The sequence below is a fragment of the Balaenoptera borealis genome (assembly GCF_965194805.1).
Source record: "Balaenoptera borealis genome assembly, chromosome: 8".
Lineage (NCBI taxonomy): Eukaryota > Metazoa > Chordata > Mammalia > Artiodactyla > Balaenopteridae > Balaenoptera > Balaenoptera borealis.
The window spans coordinates 77,796,297-77,819,663 of NC_138865.1; the positions used below are offsets into that span (position 1 = coordinate 77,796,297).

The window sequence follows — 23,367 nt, forward strand, 5'->3', positions numbered from 1 at the left end:
AACAGAAATATAGATCAGTGGAATAGCATAGAAAACCCAGAGATTAAACCCATGCACCTATGGTCAACTAATCTATGAGAAAGGAGGCAAGGATATACAATGGAGAAAAGACAGTCTCTTCAATAAGTGGTGCTGGGAAAACTGGACAGCTACATGTAAAAGAATGAAATTAGAACACTCCCTAACACCATACACAAAAATAAACTCAAAATGGATTAGAGACTGAAATGTAAGACTGGACAGTATAAAACTCTTAGAGGAAAACACAGGAAGAACACTCTTTGACATAAATCACAGCAAGATTTTTTTTGATCCACCTCCTAGAGTAATGGAAATAAAAACAAAAATAAACAAATGGGACCTAATGAAACGTAAAAGCTTTTGCAAAGCAAAGGAAACTACAAACAAGATTAAAAGACAACCCTCAGAATGGGAGAAAATATTTGCAAATGAATCAATGGACAAAGGATTAATCTCCAAAATATATAAACAGCTCATGCAGCTCAATATTAAAAAAACAAACAACCCAATCAAAAAATGGGCAGAAAACCTAAATAGACATTCCTCCAAAGAAGACATACAGATGGCCAAGAAGCACATGAAAAGCTGCTCAACATCACTAATTATTAGAGAAATGCAAATCTAAACTATAATGAGGTATCACCTCACACCAGTTAGAATGGGCATCATCAGAAAATCTAGAAACAACAAATGCTGGAGAGGGTGTGGAGAAAAGGGAACCCTCTTGCACTGTTGGTGGGAATGTAAATTGATACAGCCACTATGGAGAACAGTATGGAGGTTCCTTAAAAAACTAAAAATAGAATTACCATATGACCCAGCAATCCCACTACTGGGCAAATACCCAGAGAAAACCATAATTTAAAAAGACACATGCACCCCAACGTTCACTGCAGCTCTTTTTACAATAGCCAGGTCATGGAAGCAACCTGAATGCCAATCGACAGATGAATGGATAAAGAAGATGTGGGGCTCCCCTGGTGGCGCAGTGGTTGAGAATCTGCCTGCCAATGCAGGGGACACGGGTTCGAGCCCTGGTCTGGGAAGATCCCACATGCCGTGGAGCGACTGGGCCCATGAGCCACAGCTACTGAGTCTGCGCATCTGGAGCCCATGCTCCGCAACAAGAGAGGCTGCGATAGTGAGAGGCCCATGCACCGCGATGAAGAGTGGCCCCCGCTGTCCGCAACTAGAGAAAGCCCTCGCACAGAAACGAAGACCCAACACAGCCAAAAATAAATAAATAAATAAATAAAATTTTTAAAAAAATAAAAAAGAAGATGTGGTACATATATACAATGGAATATTACTCAGCCATAAAAAGGAATGAAATTGGGTCATTTGTAGAGACGTGGATGGATCTAGAGTCTGTCATACAGAGTGAAATAAGTCAGAAAGAGAAAAACAAATATCATATATTAACGCATATATGTGAAACCTAGAGAAATGGTGCAGATGAACCGGTTTGCAGGGCAGAAATAGAGACACAGATGTAGAGAACAAACGTATGGACACCAAGGGGGGAAAGTGGGGGGTGGGGGGGGTGGTGGTGGGATGAATTGGGAGATTGGGATTGACATGTATTCACTAATATGTATAAAAGAGATAACTAATAAGAACCTGCTGTATAGGAAATAAATTAAATTTAATTTAAAAAATAATCTTAATACTGAAGGAGATTAAGAAAAATCCTCATGTGAAATGTTAGATGCACATCAAAAGGAAGGATTGTTAATTAATGCAAAATATAGATGCAACTTCAGAGAACTATATAAACATAGAACGGTTTATCTGTCTTACCTGATTAAATTCTGACAAACCTGGCATCCTGCAGTACATCTAAATTAAAGAAATAAAACCACTGTTAGTTTATTAATATATTTGAAAACATACTTAATGCTTATACAGTAAATATCTGTTAATCTTCCATAATCTGGAAATCAGGGTTTACTGAGTACTCATACATCACCTCCCAAATATTCCCATATGTCATTTACCATATATAATTACACTGCAGCAACTATGATCTAATTAACAGAATACTGAGTTTGGAACCAAAATACCTGGATTTAAATCTCAATGATTTAACAATTCCTCTAAGCCCCAGTTTTCACATCTGAAAATAATATCTGACCCATACAGTTATTAAAAGGATTAAGGGTGATAATATATGTGAAGTGTCTTATAGTATCTGGTACATTGCAAGATGTATAATAATGGTGGCTATTATTATTACACTATGAAGATAACACAGAATTCTTGAGAATTAAGTAAGAAAACATACGTATACAATTTTAAAACCCTAAAACACTATCAAACTGAGGAACAGTTGGTATGATTACAATAATTATCTTTATTAATATATTTTTTATGATTCAAAAAAGCCTTCTGGATTTGGGAGTTAGCATTATGATCATCAATGATCATATTTTAAGTGTGAAGAAGTTTTAACTAGAAGAGAAATCTAGATAAAATAATGGAAGAAAAGGTAGTGTTCATAGAATCAATCATTCTAAATTATTCAGAGATGAATATTCAGGCCTTTCACTTCTTCCTGTCCCCAGACTTTTAGAAATCTTTTTTCTCAGAAGCTTCACTTCAGCAAGTTCCAAATGAGAAAGAAAAAGACGTTGTAATCAAGTCTATCAGATTTGTTTCTTATTAGGAGCTACAAAAAGAATCAGTAAAAGACAAACCTTTATCTTAATTTAAAATAGTGAACTACCACTCTTTTGCTGTGCACCGTAAGGAAGAAAACTGCAAGAAAGCCACAGTTTTGAAAATCTTACTAGGATCTAAGAAAAAGGCTGGCATGGAAGGAATAGCCATAGTCATCCATCCATTTTTTACAATTACCAAATAAGAGAGACTGCTTTTTTCCCATAAAAAGTAGTATATCTTTGACCATTCATGGAATTATGATCACTGATACTCTTCTTGAGTCTGTGGGCTAATGACCTATAGTTTACCACTTTTCATGAGGTTCAAGGTGACTGTGAAGATGATTTTCCATTTACAGAGCAGTGGAAGCCACCTGAACTCAATGTGCCTTCTACTGCAGCCACTATCATATTACAAAATCTCATAAAAGATGAAGGGAAAAAACAAGGTTACCCTGCCTTTTCATTCTGTAAACATTTTATAAGCAGGTAAAATGAGGATTTCCAATCACGGGGCTTACAAGCCACAGGTAACTCAAAGAGGGTGGGACTAGTAAATATTTAACAAAGGCAAAGAACACTATTTTAGTCATCATTCCCAAAGAACTAGAATTTCAGTGGCCTCACCATGCTACCTTTCATGAGCATAGAGCTGTGATTTCTAAACTTCAAATGAATGTAAGGCCAAATGCTCAGCAGAATCTAAAAATAGAGTGGTCCCCCTAATTAAAATACTGCTCTCCTATTTTCCTTTCCTTTTAATTCTTTTCCCCCAGGGCAATGCTACCCAATCTTAATTTCATGGACCCGATTACCCTGGGGAATTTTCCATAGACCTCTCTTCCTCTATCTTTCACTGGCTGCTGTTTTGAACTTTGTTCTGCAAATGGAACTTCCAAAGGGTTGTCAAGAACTCAGAATAATCAAACTCAAATCATTCCATTCTGCTGCCCATTATCTGTTCAAGTAAAAAGCCTGCAGGAGGAAAAAATTAACTGTTTGCATAATCTGAGCATGGAGTCCTGAAATATCCCAGTTACTATATTCACAGACACTTGGGGATAAGGAAGTCACACTATTTTGAATATTCAGTACTCAAAAGTTGTAAATTTTTTATCCAAACCCGGTGGAATGGATGTAGCACTAGATATTTCCCTGGTATCTATCCTCCCAGGAAGAGGAACAGGAGCATCAAAGATAAAACAGCAGAGTGAAATCTACCACAATATTAACAGTGGCTCCATCAGGGTAAACAAGTCATATCTCTAAATTTCAGTAAACAGTCCTCCAAGTACTGTTGCTTTAAAAAGAAAAATGTAATTAAAAATTGTACCTGTGAGGGTCTTTTGAGCTGGGTATGATTTTGTTACATTCTCTCTTGTCGAACACTCCTTCAATCCAGGATTTCTGGGACTGAATAGAAAAATGTCATTATTTTCATAGTCTCATTAAATGAGAACACAGTATAACCACAGTAGTCCAGGTAGGCAAGATATACTTAAATATAATAGACCCTAATTAAAATGCCAAGACCAGCCCCAAACCCCTAAGCATTTATTGGCTTCTATTACAGACAACATAGACACAAATAAGCCAATGTGAACACAAAAATATTCACAAAGTTAATTGGTCCACAATTTCATTTTAAGTGAAAGATCCCTAAATGCACAAAACTCTACCAAGGAAGTAAAGATATAGCAGAAGCATTCTCTTAATTCTGCCAAAAGTCACTTTTAAATCTTGTACCATAACCCTACAGAGTGAATATTAAGCTCTCAAACTTCAGAATTCTCACTTATAAAATCCCACTTTGGCTAAGATTTGACAGGAAGCTGGAAAGAGTGTCAGAGGAGAGATGTAACCTCAGCAAGATTCTGTAAAAGAGTTCAATCTAAAACTAATCTGGAGGATATGGAATGGAGAATATCACACGTGTGCCCTCAGAAGGGAACTTAACTGAGAAACTGATTTCCCATAAATGCTTGATTCACGGAAGACGAGACTTACTTCCTGACCAATAACCATATGCCAAGAATCTCTCTCCATCCTCAAGACAATGAATTTACTGCTTAGACACTGGCTGGACGTCCCCCTCTTTGAACTCCCTGCCCCAAACCCTCAACAGACTCGCCTGTAGCTTGCTACAGCATGCATTTCCCAAATTGCAATTCCTCTGCTATTCCTGAATAAACTCAATTTCTGATCATTCAAGCTTGCCTCAGTTTACCTCTTTATTTAGGGTGACAATTTGATACACATTGTATAAGCATGGCTTACCATTGGCTGAATTTCAAAATATCTGAATGCATTCAACAAATATTTTAAAATAGGCCTCCATATGGCATGCTGGGAATTCTATGGCAAATAAGACAAAGTTCTTACTCTGAAGGAACTTAGAATAAAAAGAAGGAAACGGATAACAAATTGATATCATTAAACTTCATGTGTAACATTTACCTATTAAAAATGGCTCCAGGGACTTCCACGGTGGTCCAGTGGGTAAGACTCCACACTCGCAATGCAGGGGGCCCAGGTTCAATCCCTGGTTAGGGAACCAGATCCTGCATGCATGCTGCAACTGAGAGTCCGCATGCCACAACTGAGTCCGCATGCCGCAACTAAGACCCGGCGCAGCCATAATTAATTAATTAATTTTTAAAAAACAGCTCCAAAAAGGGTCCCTAATTTAGGAGCCTATGTATACAAATTAAGCAAGCTATGCTCAACCACTCCCTTCTTTTAAAAGGCTAGACAGCTGAGTCTAGTAGAACTATGTGGGCAAATTACTTTCTTCAGGCCTGTTTTCCCATCTATTAAAAAGGAGATAATAATAACAGTAATACCTCATTGGGCTACTGAAAGGAATTAAGGCTTAGATTTCTCCCTGGGACTTATTCGGGCTCAGTAAAGCTTAGTTATTATTATTGGTAATATCAAAGGTAAAAATTAGCTTTTTGGTTGGTAGCATGGGAACTTAACTTTGATGTATTTTTTTCATAGAAAAATACTTCCTGACCTCCAAATCTCCCTCCTAGAGCCTCTCATATTACAAACAAATGACTTTTATGGGTCCATTTTCCCCCACTAGACTCCAGCTCCTACAGGCCCCATGCCAGTCATTTCTGTTGCCCCAGGGCCCAACCCAATGATTGTTGAATGAGCAACAAAATGAACACACTTAAAATAGAACTTCAAGAATCCATGTATACAATTTTCTCTCCAAGGGTGTAAACAGGAAACCTGTGCCATAACAAGAACATGGAAACTTTCCTCCTGCAACTCCCATATCTTATCTCAAAACTACAGGAAAAGAAAAGCAGGCTTAATTTGCAAGTGTTTCAAACAATTCTCAATTTAGAATTTTACTTTTTCCCTCTACCTCATAATGGTAGCCTTTGCAATATACTCTTCAGCACATATGGAAGAGGTCCCCCCGTGTTCAGTTCAACAGAGAACTATTAGGAACCATATGTTTGTTAGCTCTGATTCAATAGCCCAAATCTATTAAGGCCAAATACTCAACATGTGTTTGCCACTTGGAGCAGCACACTGTCGTTGACGGCAGAGAATATGTCATTTCTGCAACTATCATGACAGTCTTGACAGACTGGGTGTTTTTTATATACTGGGGCAGGAGAGTTGTGTTTTAACTGTGGTTGTTATTTGGGGAAGGGAAAGGCAGAGGATAAAGAAGGGAAATAGTGTTGGTCTCAGGCTGTGTTGGCACAAACAGTTTGCCTTACCCTAAAATATAATCAGATTTTACATACAAGCCCAGGACTGGGGAATAGCAAAGAAATGTCCAAAGACTAATCCTCTAATGGTAGCTATACATGAATTAATTCCTGATGTCACTGAAAGTATTTCTACACTGGGGCTTTTTAGGGTTTCCAGATAACAGAGTCTTTCTCAGGGGAATCTCTGAGAAGGAATAGTCTTACAGGCATTCCTTGATTTAAAAAAAAAAAAAAAAAAAAAATCCTTCTAAATGTGCATGGATTTTTTTTTAACAGGGGACTGTGTGATTGGGGGTTGAAGGGCACACAGGTAACAAGTAATTTATTTTCTTTTTTAAAACTTTTTCATACTTAAAAAAAAATTTAACATTTAAAAAATACTTTTCCAGGTGAAACTACTTCCTTTTTATAGACCCCACTCTATCTTATATACATCGCAGCACTCACAGTGTTTAATTGCACCTATTCAGTTGTTTTTTTCTTAACATTATTGTAATCTACTTCAAGATAAGCATTAGTTTATTTATCATGGAATCTATAGCATGCAGGGAAGCACCAGGATGGATCAAATAGAGAAAATATTTTCAGACTCCAGACTGACATTTTTTATTTTCTCTATACAGTCCCTCCCTTGGAGCAAGGACCTCTTCAAACTGAGTGCCAGGCAGATGGATTTCCACAGCGCACGATCTGTTGGCTGGGGAGACTCATCAGTGCAAAGCCAGCCTGTATACTTCAAAGACTCAGCTCAGGGTCTCCTACAGGGTTTTGTCCACAATCTGAGGGATACCTTGGGGGACTCACTTGATCCAAGATTAAGAGTCTCAGGCAAAGGGCATCCAAACCTAAAATAACCCAAACCCAAGGATCTGGCTCGCCAACACTGCCACAAGTTGACCTCACTGGTTTTCCAGTAAATAATCTTTCCAGAAGGCAGCATTTAGGAGTACTTCATAAAGAACACAAAATAACCTTACATGTTTCCTTCTCTTTGGGTAGTTAGAGGTAAGCACTATTTGCTGGTAATGATTTCTTTTTTCTTCTTTCTTTTTTTTTCTCTTGTAACATCTTTAATAGAATGTCAACTAAATAACTCACAATTCCCTAAAATGCCACTTCTTCTGTTTAGGTGAGAAATTTATATGAAATGTTCATATACTGCCTTGTTTAGCAAAAGCATTTAGAACTTCAGAATGGCTGTTTAGATTATATAAACTCATGAGTACATGAGTAAAACATTTATGAATTCTCCACAGAGCCTAATGGGGAATTAGAAGAACTCAACAGTGACCTACTTAGTAGAGCATATCATGAAAGTTCAAACTAAAATGTCATACCCCATCCCTCAACTCCCCAGATTGGTGGAAGCCCTCTTTATGTTCGTCCAAAAATCACAATTTCAAATGGCAATGAGGAGACATCCTTTCCTCTGTTTGTCACACATGCTTCAGCCTTATTCAGTATCCTAGGGAATTAAACTTGCAAACAAGATGTTTATAATTTCAGATCATGTGAAATCATTTTGATAAGAAGGGAAAAGGAAATGGGAGGTTTCCCTTATGGGTGTTCTTTACAACTGCCCATGGAAAGTGAAATACAGAGTTTAACTGAATGCTGGGCCTATTTGTTGTATAACCACTCTAATCTATTAAGGTTTCCAAGTGAGATATACTCAATTTCCAATTTCCACCCAGCAAAATATCCACAAATATGTTATCCAAGTACACAGATGGTCTTCATTTATGCTACAAATATCTTGTTAAATTATCCAAAACTTTACTAGGACTACATCCAAGTGAACTACATAGTCTAAAAAACAATTTCTTGGAGTGAAGCTTCACTATTAGTGGAGCTATACTCAAATAACTGACTTTTAGAAAACCCACCATCCTCTGAGACAATAAAGCCTTTATTAGGAATTACAGGTTAAAGGCAATTTCATTTATGTCATCCACAGTAAGGTTTATTTATACAATGAAGACTACTTGTTTCATTTTCTAAGTGTAACACGGCAGAAAGAACAATGCTTCTTGAAATTCCATGCAGACACATACCACATATTTAACTTGGACAAATTCAAAATCTTTGCTAAAAGACTGAGAGAGGGCTTATCATATTGAGTGAAGTCAGTCAGACAAAGACAAATATTATATGATATCACTTATATGGAGAATCTAAAAAAGATACAAATGAATTTTTTTACAAAATACAAATAGACTAACAGGCATAGAAAACAAACTTACGGTTACCAAAGGGGATAGCGGGGGGATGGGGAGAGGTGGGGAGGGATAAATTAGGAGTTTGGGATTAACAGACACACACTACTATATATAAAATAGGTAAATAACAAGGACCTACTATATAGCACAGGGAACTGTACTCAATATCTTGTAATAATCTATAATGGAAAAGAATCTGAAAAAGAATACATGCATATATGTATATGTGTGTGTGTGTGTGTGTGTGTGTATATATATATATATATATAGCTGAATCACTTTGCTGTACACTTGAAACTAATACATCATTGTAAACTAACTATACTTCAATTTTTAAAAAGTGGAAAATAAAAAAGAATGAAAGAGGACTAGAAGAAAGGTGAGAAGAAGATATAAAAGGTTGAAGTATGGGCAATATCAATGCCATTCCACATTCAGGAGTATAGTATGCCCAAGAGCAGCAGTTCTCAAACTTTTGGGGTTTAGGACTCCTTCACAGTCATTAAATTTACCAAGGACCTCCACAAAGCTTTCACTTATAGAGTATAGCTACCAATATTTACATATTCAAAATTAGAACTGGGACTTTTTAAAGTATTTACCCATTAGATAATTTTAAAATAATTATGGTAAACCTATTACATGTTAAAATAAATAACATATTTTTCATGAAAAATATTTTTATAAGGTTTATGAGAAGAGCATTGTATTTTTGTCTGGCTTAAGACAGCTGGATTCTCATATCTGCTTCTGCATTCAATCTGTTACAAAGTGTTTTTGGTTGAAGTATATAAAAAGAATTGGCCTCACATAGACATGGAGTTGGAAAAAGGAAATAGTATTTTAATAGCCTTTTTAGATATTATGGATTTGTCATGTAACCTCAGGAAAACTCCACTGTATGCTCATGATAGAATGAGTAAAACAGGGAAATAATGTACCATTATAAAAATAATTTTGGGGGACTTCCCTGGTGGCACAGTTGTTAAGAATCCACCTGCCAGTGCAGGGGACACAGGTTCGATCCCTGGTCCAGGAAGATCCCACATGCCGCGGAGCAACTAAGCCCGTGAGCCACAGCTATGAGCCTGCGCTCTAGAGCCCGCGAGCCACAACTACTGAGCCCACGTTCCTAGAGGCTGTGCTCCTCAACAAGAGAAGCCACCGCAATGAGAAGCCCTCGCACGGCAACGACGAGTAGTCCCCGCAACTAGAGAAAGCCCACGCACAGCAACGAGGACCCAATGCAGCCAAAAAAACCCAATGATAATAATTTGGGGACTTCCCTGGTGGTCCAGTGGGTAAGTCTCTGCACTCCCAATGCAGGGGGCCTGGGTTTGATCCCTGGTTGGGGAACTAGATCCCGCATGCATGCCGCAACTAAGAGTCCACGTGCTGCAACTGAGTCTGCGTGACGCAACTAAGAAGTCTGCATGCTGCAACGAAGATCCTGTGTGCCGCAACTAAGACCCAGCACAGCCAAAAATAAATAAATAAATACATATTTTTTAAAAAGTAATAATTTTGATTCTGAGGACCTTTGAAAGGGTCTCAAAGATCCCAAGGAGTCCCCGGGGATACCACACATGAAAGACCACTGCCCCAAAGTGACCTCATAGGCACTAGGGTTGAGTGTGAGTGAGAGACAGGACCTACTGTTTCCTGGTTGGTCTCAGGTCCCACATGCATGTCTTAAGTCTGCCTATCTCATCTCAGTGATTGCACTGTAGTATTTCAACATCCCCTATTTAATCTGGTGCTCAACTGAAGAAAGTTCCAACATAGAGAAAAAGCAATTAAGAGACCAAATCTTCACGTACTTCTCTTTCTAAGCAATGTAAGGGACTTTTGAAGGATAATTTTGACTGCATTCATTTTTAATTTAACAGCTGACTTTAGTACCTACCACATCCCTCCTCCCAAAGATGTCATTGAAGCATGATAAGTGTGGTTATCAGCCCTCCAGAACCCATAGGCAGCATATATTCTATCAGTTTACCCATTCTTCCTTTAAAATATTGATATCGGGCTTCCCTGGTGGCGCAGTGGTTGAGAATCTGCCTGCCAATGCAGGGGACACGGGTTCGAGCCCTGGTCTGGGAAGATCCCACATGCCGCGGAGCAACTAGGCCCGTGAGCCACAACTACTGAGCCTGCGCGTCTGGAGTCTGTGCCCCGCAACAAGAGAGGCCGCGATAGTGAAAGGCCCGCGCACCGCGATGAAGAGTGGCCCCCGCTTGCCGCAACTAGAGAAAGCCTTCGCATGAAATGAAGACCCAACACAGCCAAAAATAAATAAATAAATAAATAAATAATCCTTCCCTCTACTTTAAAAAAAAAAAAAAAATTTGATACCGCCAAGAATAATAGCTTCATTCATTCATTCAAAATACTTTGATGGGCATATCATATGATTGTAATAAAAATAAATAAATAAAATTGTGTCCCAAAGACCAACACCAAAAGAGAAGAAACTATGTTTACTAATAGATACCAAGTATGGCACAAGAGCAAGCTGTGGGACTCCTTGGAAGTAGAAATCCCTTCTGTCTGCCAGTATTTGGGGAGTCTTCATGGAGGACACAAAACTTAGGAAAGTCCTTGAAAGATGACAAAGGTTTTGAAAGGTGGTTGATGAAATTCGGTGGTGGTTAGAAATGCAGAGATTTAGGCCTGGGGGAGGATTCAGAGGACAACGATGTTAAGGTATGGCAAAAGCCACAAAGTCACTGGGGAGCAGAGAACAGAGAAGGTAAAAGAGCCAGGAACCTCTGGGAGCATCTAAGCATAGCGTGTAGAAGAGTTCAGGGAATAAAAACAGAGAGTTACTAATCAGGATGGTAACATGATACCTGAAGATAAGAAGGGAGAAAGTTTTTCTCTTTAATAAAAATGTTTGCATTATTACAAAAATAGGTAGTTTCAAAGAAAAACTGAGAAGTGTTTAATATTGAAAACAAAGTAAGGAGGACAATTTTTGTCCATGACAAACAAATAGATTGAGAGAGAGTCAGGAAATAGTTTGTAAAACAGAGAAGAAAGCTAGCGTAAGATATCCTTAGGAGAAAGAAATAAAAACAGCCACTAGATCAACAAAGTAAAGCAAAAGCCAATGTTAACGTAGACTTTCATATATGCCAAGGGCTGGGCTAAATGCTTTACACGCTAGCTAAAGTAATATTCACAACTGTGAGATAAATACAGTGATTATCACCTCTACAGAGCAGGAGCAGTTTCTATCAAATACCAGCACCAGCATTCTTTTACACTATGTTCAATAGGCAAAGTTGAAAGAAAGTTTATCTTATGTTAAGAAAGTTTGAACCTTGTATGTAGATAAAGGAGAGTGAAGATGCAAGAGAGAGTAAAGACGACTTGAGACTTTGGGGGTGGGGAGCAGGGGAAAAAAATGGTATGAATAGCCAAGGAGGAAGGCTCAGCCTTGAAGAAAATGCTTCCTCTTCTGACAGACGCAAGGAGTGGAGTGGCAAACTTTCCCTTCTTGGTAATTTTGCCCCAGACCCTATAATCAATGTTCTATAGAAAGTCATAGACCATTTAGCTCTGATGGCTGCAAATCTCATCATTCTCCTTTGCTCATCTTAACCAGAGAGAAAGGAAGGCAGGAGATACACGTGCAGTCACAGTGCCCCTTTCTATTACCAGCTCTCTACAGTACAACATCAGTACAGTACAGTATGTATTCTATGAACCACAAAGCATATGAAATGCTCTCTCCGTAGAGGATCCACCAAACTTAAAAGATAGACGGGGAACACCAATAGTATCCCACTGATCACCCTATGGAGAAACTGCCACACAATTTTCCAGGAATGTCCCTCATATACTAACCAAAAAATGTGTGCCCCAGGTTATGAGGGTCTGCAGACAACTAAACAGAGGGAATAGGAATTTACAGTAAAAAATAAGAGTAAATGTAATTGGAGATTAATGGGCAGTCAGGGCAAGGTATAGAGAAAGGAAAGGAAGCGGGGAGCAAGAGCAAGGTAAGTGTGTTTTCTTCTCTAGTCTGTAAGAAATCTCTATCAGCAAACTGGAGAAATACTGTTCTTCCTGGCTAATTCACTCCAGGGGTTGTTAAAATAATTTCCAGCCGTCCAGTTGTGCAGCTGTAAATTTTCATGAGCATTCCTTTAGCTACACTTAGGTACTCCACTTCCATTAAAAAAAATTAATTATAATTACTTTAGGTAAACATTTTACAACTGTGTGCCTAATTGCTACATAGCAAAAAACAAACAAAACAGATTTGCTATAATGTTATAATTGTTAAACTGCCACTCTTAGTTCTTTTACTCTAAGCCTGTACTCTATCATTCATGGAACATGTAAGCCAGGCCCCAGTAACTTTTTCTTAATAGGGAATTTTGCAAATGGTATAAAAGCCACCGGTACAACAGATAAGAAAGAAGAAAATGTTTTCTGCTCATACAAGCACATGGAAGTATTATGACTCTCCAGAACAGATAAACTATCCATTGTTTCCCTAAATATATTAAATCAAGGATCATCTTTGAGGATATCACACACTTGTTTCCACAGGATGCAATTTTGATAAATTCTTTTCCAAGAGTTTTCTACCGGTTATCAACTAAGAATATTCCCTCCCCTAAATCTTGTATATTAATATAAGATTTTAACCTTCAGCTTTAGGATTTTTTAACTTAATTTTTTAAAAAATATCTTTGAGATGTTCAACTTAATTTAAAAGATAGAAATCGTAAAGATTTTTATCTTAATTTAAGCTGAGAGATTTAGGGTAGGGTACAGATCAGGTTGGTTTTTTTTCTTTGTTTCAAAAAAAAAAAAAAAAAATCACATCCAGAACAAACAATTCCCCTAAAATTCAAGGAGGAAAAAGATGTTTTAATGGAATGAGGGTAGTCCAGTAAGTTGAGAATCAGAAGTCTGTCAGTGGGGTACCAAGAATTCTGTAACAGTTGTTGGCAGATATGAAATCTCATTTGCTAGGAAAAAATTTCCCAACTTCTGTTTCTGGCTGTTATACTTGATTTTCAAAGTTCCAGTGTTGTTGTTTAGAAACTGACTGTACTTTTGATGCAATTCAGGAAGGAAAAGGGAACATAGCTACTGCACAATGCCTTTCTCTAAGTCATTGAGAAGCCAAACGACACAACAGGTTTTCATTTTCACTGGGTTTTGATTATTAAGACATTTCTTCTGCATTTAATTTCTTCTGCTATTTTAAGATGAGAACAAATATACTCTATCCATAAGGAAGAGACCATGAAATGACCTAAAAAGGCAATTCTAAAAGAGTGATTAAACAAAAGAAAAGCAGCTTTTTTCTTTAAAGAATGTGTTGCTCAAATGCTCACCTATTTTGTGATTGACTGTATTATAAAGAAGAATGTTCTACCTTAGTCACCTCCAGCTGCAAACTGAGGAAGACTCTCTCCCTTGACCAAACTTGAGTCAGGCTCTTTCTGACTTGAGTCCTCTTTCTAACTAGGACCCAAACTTGGGCTCTGTCCTTGGCCCATTTAGTCCATTTTTATCAAGAATCCTGCTGAGTTAATTTAGCAAAAATCTCCCATGCTTGCTATCTGATCACTCTACTCTGGCCCACCTTCAGCAAGAATCCTGTTGAGTTGGTTTAGCAAGAATCCCCCTAGTCTTGATGTTTCCTCTTGACCCTTTTCCATCCACTGACCCCATCCTGCTCCTTGGCAATAAATCTCCACTTTCCTCGTATTTGGAGTTGAGCCTGATCTCTCTTCCCTCCTGCAAAACCCACATTGCAGTCATTTTTTCTTGACTGGTCTTCCTTGCTATTTTAACAATGTCATGAAAAAATTTTCTTTAACAAAATCCACACGCCACACACAGACACACGAATCATTATCTGTGGGTCAGAGAATAAAACTGACAAAATACTGGGATTCCAATAATTCTCAGAAACTCTCTCCTGGCCTGAACCTTACAGAGCTCTTCCCTTCATTTAAACTGAAATGAAAGACTCTGACATCAAGGAGACCCCACAGAGAAGGGCCTCAGAGGTCCTCCTCTGGGTAAATGGCTCCTATTCCTTCATCTATCACCCTGCTTTTCACACTCAGTATTTGCTGAACCCGAACACCAGCCAGCAAGATGCACTTTCCATCTGAAATGTCTCCACTGAAAGAGTTGTTTCTCAAAATGTGGTTTCTCTTTCAAAGGCAGTGGCTGTAAGGGACTTCCCTAGCGGTCCAGTGGTTAAGACTCCACACTTCCAATGCAGGAGACGTAGGTTCGATCCCTGGTGAGGGAACTAAGATCCCACAGGCCATGCAGTGTGGCCAAAAAAAAAAAAAGGTAGCATCTGTAAGCAGCTCAAGAAACCAAAACATGACCCGGAGAGGCTTGCCTCTTTATTTCATCCAAGAACAAAGATCCAATCTGTAAAGACTTATGTCAATTCACTGACTCCCTCCTAGTTTGCCTTTCTTAAGGCTGTCTTAGGGAATTCCCTGGCGGTCCAGTGGTTAAGACTCCACACTCTCACTGCCGAGAGGGCCTGGGTTCAATCCCTGGTTGGGGAACTAAGATCCTACAAGCCATACGGTGTAGCCAAAAAAAAAAAAAAGACTGCCCTAAAGACTCTAGCTAATACTATAAAGCGTTTAAATCTTAAGACTTTGGACCCTCTTTGTTTTAATCCAACAATGTCTACTCACTTGACCTGATCACAGAGCAAAACTGCCTACTTGGAAACTGAGTTTCTCTAGGCCAGATAAGGACAAAGATTGGGGGGTTTGTTTTTTGTTTGTTTGTTTTAAATCACTTTAAAGCAGACACTAACAGTGGTAACAAAGGTTAGACAGGATTAACTGATCCAGGCTAAGGATCTGTAAAGTACCCTCTGGACTTAAATCCTTCTGGGAGGAAAATTCTCTTTCCTAAGATTACAGATTCATTTTACAAAAAAACTCTTGGCTCTTTAAAAGATCAGTAGAGGAAAACTATTTTTTCCAGAAAGATGAAAGCTGTTTTCACATGCAAAGACCAACCTGCTCCACTATAAGCTAATAACCTGTTCTGTTCTATAAGATAATATAAATAGTGGGTAGCTTAGGCAGTTGGGTTACTGTAACAGAATACCATTGGCTGGGTGGCTTACACCACAAACATTTATTTCTCAACGTTCTAGAGGCTGGAAGTCCAAGATCAGGGTGCCCTCATGGTTGAGCTCTGGTGAGAACCCTCTTCCTGGTTTACAAAGGCCACCTTCCTACTGTATCTCCACATAGCAGAGAGCACTCATCTCTCTTGTGTTTCTTCTTATAAGGACACTAATCCCATTCATGAGGGCTCCTCTCTCAAGACCTAATTACCTCCCAAAGGTTTCACCTCCAAATAGCATCACATTGTAGATTGGAACTTCAACATATGAACTCTGGGGGGGCACAAACATTTAGTCCACAGTAGCAACCTAAGAATTCATTCAGCACTTTCTATGCACCCACCTGCCCAACACAAAGCACATTGTTTATACTAACTCTGCCCAAGAGCATGTGGGAAGTAGGTGCAGTTATTATCCGTTTTACAAATGAGGACTCGGAGTCAGAGAGGTTGAGTAATTTTTCCAAGAACACAATAGCTCATAAAAATAACACTAGGATTCAAACATAGGCAGTCAGATTCAAGTTCATGCCCTTAACAACTTCATTTCACCATCATTTACCCCCAGAATTTGCACCTGTATTAATCCTTGAAGCTGAATAGTGTTTTAGAGTTTACAAATCACATTCCTGAACATCTGATCCTCATACAAATCCCATGAGGTCCTTAATAGATAATAATGAGTGAGATCAAGCATATGAAGTGCCCAGAAAAATCTCCACTTTATACCACATCCTTGTGGGTATCCTCAGACCCATAGAGAGATATCAAGAGGGTCAGGAACCCCTAGAAACTGTATAACAACTTTTGTGTGGATATGAAGATGGGCATTTCTCATAAGAAAATCTCAAGAGCTGGATCAAAAATAAGTGCCACACAAAGGGTCTGAATACACTCTTCTCCAAAGAAGGTATACAAATGACCAGTGAACACAGGAAAAGATTCTCAACATCATTAGTCATTAATCATTTAGATGCAAATCTAAACCACAATGAGATACCTCTTCACACCTACTAGGATGGCTATAATCAAAAGTTCAGACAATACAAAGTACTGGCTAGGATGGGGAGAAATTGGAACTCTCATAGATTGCTGGTGGGAATGTAAAATGGTGCAGCTGCTGTGGAAAACTGTCTGGAGGTCCCTCAAAAGGCTAAACATAGAATTACCATATGATCCAGCAAGTCCATTTCTAGGTGTCTACCCAAGAGAAATGAAAACATATGTCCACACAAAAACCTGTACACAAATGTTCATAGCAGTACAGACAAAGAAGCAAAAACAACAAAAATATCCATCAACTGATGAACGGACAAATAAGATGTGAGGTACCCACACAATGGAATATTATTCAGCAATACAAAGGAATGAAGTACTGATACATGCTATAACACATACCAGTACTTGAAAATGTTATGCTAAGTGAAAGAAATCAGTCACAAAGGCATACATATTGTATGAGTCTATTTACATAAAATGCCCAGAACAGGCAAATCTATAGAGGCAGAAAGTACATCAGTGGTTGCCTAGGGCTAGTGGAGAGGGAGGGATTAGGGATTAAGAGCTAAGGAGTGTGAGGGATGATGAGTAAGTTCTAAAATTGACTGTGGTGATGGATGCACAAATCTGTAAAGATAATAAAGTCATGAAATTGTATACTTTAAGCGGGTAAATTATATGATATGTGAATATAGCTCAATAAACCCGCTAAAAAAATTTTAAGGGGGGAGTGGCACAGACAGAAAGAAAGAGAGAAAAGCCCAAAAATAAACCCATAAATAATTTGGGTTTAACCATAGTAGAAAACGAAATACAGATATACTTCTGCCCACAGGCAGAAAGCAGGCCACAAATGTGTTTTGTTCAGTCCATAAAAGTGTTTTCAAAAATCTTTGAAGCAACTAGTAAAATGTAAAAACCCAGGGGTTTCACATTCAAGAAAGAATCTATACATCTGCATTTTCCTCAACAAGGAAAGTTAAAAAGAATAAAATTTAATTTAAAAATAAATAAATAAATAAATAACCAGAATCTGGCAATACTAGGCTTGCATTCCAACTTTGCAACAATCTGCTAAGGCCAAGGGTGGGCAGCCATTTTTAGACAGAGCTTACACTGACCAGTAAGCGTGAGTGCCCAGCAGGTCAGGTTTCCACTCTACTTTGAGTTTTTGAGTCGATTATCTATTGCTTTTATCAGATTGTCAAAGGAATCTCTAACTCAAAGCACATTCAGAGCCCTTAGAAAGAAGTGGCCGGCAAATAGTGGCCATTTGCTTTATAGATAAGGAAACCAACCTAACTTGCCCGAGGCCAGGAGAGTGCGCAATCAGCAGTAAAACTACTTTTTCTGACTCTTGGTTTCTTTCATTACTCTTCTGGCCTCCCTGCTGATATTTCTAGAGAGTCTACAATTACCATATCCTGTTCCTTTTTCGGCAGCAACTGAGGGAAATTAGTGAGAAAGGAAAGAACTTGCTAGACATTCCAAAATGGCATATGATTTTCAGGCTCTATGACCTTCTAATCACAAGCAAATTTTTCCTGGACTTAAATCTCTCTGGTTTGTGTGGGCAACCTGAGCGGTCCTCCTGGCCCATAGCCCAAGGAAGATAAAGAGAATGTTAAACTCTCAGGACAGGGAAAGACTCCCAAGAGCGTGTTTTCTCCAAGGTTACCAGTAGCCCTGCTACAGAAAGCACAAGTTCCTAATAAACAGGAATGGTTCTTCCCCTGGGCCAGGTGGTTTGCTCATGTCAAAAATGACTATTTACAAGAAGCTCCGAGTGCACAATAGGCTAAGTGAGGAGAGAACTTTGGTTGCTCATAGTCATTCACCCCACTGGGCTTTGAGTCTGCCTGGAAAGAAATTCTATATGATGCCCACATATAGTTGGGAGAGGTGGAAGAATAAAGAACAACCCAATTCACCAGGCTGATCTCTCCAATCAAAACTCATAGCATATTTGCAATCCCGGGATATCTGACCCTTATCCGATCTTGGAGTGCTTCAAGATCCAGAGCCAGCAAATGGCAGAGGATCATTGCACATCAGGCCAGGTCTGGAAAGCAAATGCCAGCTGGGAAAATGCAGGAAAACCAGGGCTAGGGAAGGCACCTGTCTGTGCCATGGAGTAAAAGTCGTCTTTTCCAATCAAAACAGACCAAGAGGTTCTTGCAGAGGCACGTGCTTACAAAGCCTGAGAAAGAATGAAACCTCTAAGGCAAACAAAATGACCACTTCTCACTGCTCCCAATTGTGTAACTCTGAAATAGTCTCAAAGTTTATCTGTGCTATAAACAACTTAGGAACCTTTTCCCCAGAGATATGGAAATGCAAACACTCGTGGAAAAAGGAAAAGCAGCATTGGGCTGTCCCCAACAAGGGGACATGCTAAAGGTTCTGGTGCCAAGTCCATCAGAAGAGTTTCCAGGGCAGTGTATTGTTACCCACTCCCCAAGCCCTGGAAAAGCCATGATTTCAGGCAAAAGCTGAACCCAGCTGAAAGCAGGTTCAATCATGAATTCAAAGTATAGGACATAGCCCACTGTGGAATTTGTGTCAAAATTTTCTTATTTTTTTTAAATTGTGGTAAAATACACATCATGTACAATTTACTATCTTAGCCATTTTATAGTGTGCGTTTTAGTATTACTAACTATATTTATATTTTTGTGCACTCAATCTCCATAACTTTTTCATCTTGCAAAAATGGAACTTTATACCCATTAAACAACTTCTCATTTCCATGTCTGCTCAGGCTCTAGCAACCAACATTCTACTTTTTCTTTCTGTGCATTGAACTACTTTAGACACCTCATATAAATAGAACCATTCAATATTTGTCTTTTCATGACCAGCCATTTCACTTTGCATAACGTCCTCAAGGTTTATCCATGATGTTGCATGTAACAGGATTTCCTTCCTTTTTAAGGCTGAATAATATTCCATTGTATGTATATATCACATTTGTTTATTCATAAAATCTATTTCTATATCTCAGGGATATGATTCTGTTGCTCTGGTGGTACACAAGTTATGGAGTTCAATTTGTAATGGTCACGATTTTATACAGAGGAAGAGACAGACAGACAGACAGACTTGATTGAATGATGTCTGTACTCCAGGAGAGGAAAAACAAGCTAACTAAAGCTGCAGCTAAGCTCAATTCCATCATCTAGAACCATCTCACTATCCCTCTTTACCTCAAAAATAAAAGTTTTGTTAACTATATATTCCCAGGTCCTGGGAACAGGACTTAGCATACAGTTGACACTCAGTAAATATTTGTTGGCTCAGTGAATCTAGAAGAGTGATTGCTCAGAAAATGCTATATGCTTGATCTTGATTGATCCAGCTCATCTGAACATATGAGCCAAGAAAGGATCAATATGTATTGACATGGAAAGATGTCCAAGAACTATTTTTAAAGGAATCAGGTTGCATATCAATATACAGTATAATTCCCTTTATGTAAAAGCAAATGCACAAATCAAAACAATAAATACATACGTATATAATAATATACCTAAATAATATGCTACAAACCCAACGGTTTGAGTACCTCTGGATTGAAGGGCAATGAGGACAAAGGATAGAAAGGGAACTTTCTGTTTGAATTTCTATTTGTAGTGTTTTAATTATTTACCAAAAGAACTTATTTTTGTATTGTCAGTGGAACTTTTTTAAGGAAAAAAAGTCTGGAAGGATAATATGTCATAAGAATACATTGATTCATTCTCATGACACATAGCACAGGTAACTCTGCTCAATGTTATGTGGCAGCCTGAATGGGAGCGGAGTTTGGGGGAGAATGGATACATGCATATGTATGGCTAAGTCGCTTTGCTGTGCACCTGAAACTATCACAACATTGTTAATCGGCTATACTCCAATATAAAATTTAAAAAAATTTTTTTAAAAGAATATGTTGATTCAGTTTACCTTACATGTACCCTTTCTCAGAGACCTACTGGAGAATGTGCTCCACCAAAACAATGGGAAATAATCAAGAAAGAAGAAGACATGGGAGACAAGAAACAGGATCCAGCATAAGAGAGAGGCAAAGGGAATCTCCAAAATGATGGTAAAAAGAGAAGTAACAGCTGTGTATCCAACATCAAGGGCTACCATTCTGGACAGGCAAAGCAGGTCAAAGAGCAATATTCAACAAGATAAAATTGACTGAAATAGCTGTTGCACTGGAAGATCTTGAGAGAAGATTTAGACAACTGGCAAAGAACCTGTGGTTAAATTAGTGAAAACTCCATAGAAAATTCTGCAAACACACACAGAAAGACAGCTCTAGGGGAAAACAATAGTAAGGAAGGGAAAGTAATCATGTAGTACATAATCCGGTTCTTAATAGTGGATAGGAAGGCATAGTAATGTTGACTGAACTAAATATTGACCTAAATAAAAATTATCAGTTAGCTACATTCTGAAGATAGATGGAAGAACAGGAAGGATGCATGTGAGTGGCAGGTGAAGGAACTCAAAAGAAAGCTAAATACTCATATTCCATGCTGGAAAGTCAGTACATGATGACTAAACCTGAAAAATCAAGAGTGAGCAATATAAGCATTATTTAGAGACACAGGGAAGTACCAGCCAGCTAAAAGAGATGAACATGACTGCTCTTTCTGAAAAGAAGAAAATGATAGAGGTTCTGCTGTTTTTAGTAATGAACCTTATGGAGTTATTTGTCTCTGAGCTATGTGTATATACAAGTTCAGTCAAACTAAGAAGTAAAAAAGAGAAAAATCACAACTGAGACCCACATCACAATACCTTACCTAACCATGTTTTGTTTTTTTGTTTTTTGTTTTTTTTAAACAGGAAAATAGTTGCTGTGTAGATTTCTGATGTGACACAAAGAAATAACAGTTACAGGTAGGATGGCCACTTTCGGTTCCAATACTGGATGATTCTACCAGAAGTGTGAAGGGAATCATTCTGAAAATGGTTGGGCTTTCCAGCCTATACGGAAAACCCATGATAAAAAACCCAGGGCGAAAGAAAAAGAGGCAAGACATATTTCAGGTCCAATATTTACCAAATGCTTGAGTTTTGTCATAGAAGTCCTGCCAAAAAAACTTAGCTATGATAGAGAATTGTACATGGGCAAGATAAGACCAAAATTTGTGGCAAATCGCCAATATTCTGCCTGGGTCTTTCCCTCTCCTCTGGGGTACAATCAACTCAACATGTTATTCACACCCTTGTCTATTAAAGCAAGTTTAATACTTTCAGAGGGTACTAATCCCCAATTTTGGCCCCAAAAAGTAGGTTCCTGCTGGGTTCCATCTCAAATGATTTTCAACCCCCTGACCCCGTGGTGGTGGTGGTGAAGGATACCTAAGAAACAGCCAGATTCTCACCAAACCCAGGTGTCAGTCAGGCCAGAGTATCTAATGCTTTACCAGTTATGGAAGAATCCAAAGCAAATGAAAAATCAAACACCAAAATTTGTACACAGGGAAAAAGAAACTGAAGAACTCAGTTCCCACATTGGTAGTTAATAATGAACCACCCTCTCCCTAGGAACAAATGCTCAAAATCCTGTGTATGATATCCATATTCTTAGTGTTTTAAAGCACTTGCCTGGGTTCCAATCCTAACTCTGTTCTTCTCCCTCAGCTTCATTTTCCTTTCCTGTTAACCGGTGGGGTGGGATTGGGTGGGTGGTGATACTCAGATCTCATTGGATTATTGCCTGGATGAAATAATAACAACCAAACTTTTGCAATCTGCTAAATACGTTACGCATTATTCTAAGTGCATTGCATATATAGCATCTCATTTAATGTTCAAATTATAACTATTATCCCATTTTCCAGATGAGGAAGCCAAAGCACAGAGGTTCAGTAACTTGCTCAAGATGGTAGCTAGTGGTGGAGCAAGGAGGCTAATTCAGGTGATCTGGCTCCAAAGAAAGTACCAACAACCAGACCATGCTGAAAGGCAAGAAATAAAATGTGCACCATAAATGGTACTTATTCACACACCATGTGTGCCAGTCCAAAAAATAGGTTAAGTGACAGGCAGTTTGAGGTTTGGCAGCCTTACAAGAGACCAAGGCATGACCAGGGCCTCCACTCCTCTCCCTAACTCCCCAAGCTCCCCAGAACTTCCCATCGCGCTTGGGACTTAAGGCTTCGTGGCAGCGAGTCCTGGTGGCTGGAGGTAGAGGGTGGAGCGGAGGCGGGGGAGGCGGGGGAAGGTGGTTGGGACTCCGGCGTTTACCTTGACCTGCACTCTCATCGCTCCGGGAGTCCGGGGCGCGGCGCGCGGGGACGCGCAGAGGCGCCCAGAGCGGCCTGGGCACTTCTCCTGCCGCCACCGAGAGCCGCGCCGACGTCCCGTCCCCTAGATCTCCGCCGCCCAGATGTGGCCCTCCGCTCCGGACCGAGCCTTCTCTCCTACCCGCAGCCGACTCACGCCACGTCCGGTCTCTTCCGCCACCGACCCGGAGCGGAACCACAGAGCTGCCTCCTCTCCCGGGACGTGTCCCCACCGCCCTAAGCAGAATCCCCCGCCCCGTTAGGTTTCCGCTCGCTCGGATACCACCTCCGCGCTGGCCCCATT

General features: G+C 39.1%; 1 protein-coding gene across 11 annotated transcripts in view; it reads right to left on the bottom strand.

The window, feature by feature from the left end:
* The window catches only part of TRPM6 (transient receptor potential cation channel subfamily M member 6), a 217,030-nt gene that overhangs the window by 121,713 nt on the left and 71,950 nt on the right, over positions 1 to 23,367 (bottom strand). For 7 of the 11 annotated variants that reach the window (XR_014247276.1, XM_082401319.1, XM_082401318.1 and 4 more), the window contains 3 exons: positions 22,384 to 22,495; positions 4,015 to 4,094; positions 1,822 to 1,860 (listed from right to left, as the gene is read on the bottom strand). Coding sequence is in view for 10 of the 11 variants with exons in the window: in XM_082401319.1 (XP_082257445.1) it covers positions 1,822 to 1,860; positions 4,015 to 4,094; positions 22,384 to 22,425 (161 nt within the window). In the remaining variant the exon portion in view is untranslated. The other 4 variants (XM_082401321.1, XM_082401323.1, XM_082401322.1 and 1 more) reach the window with 4 other exon arrangements.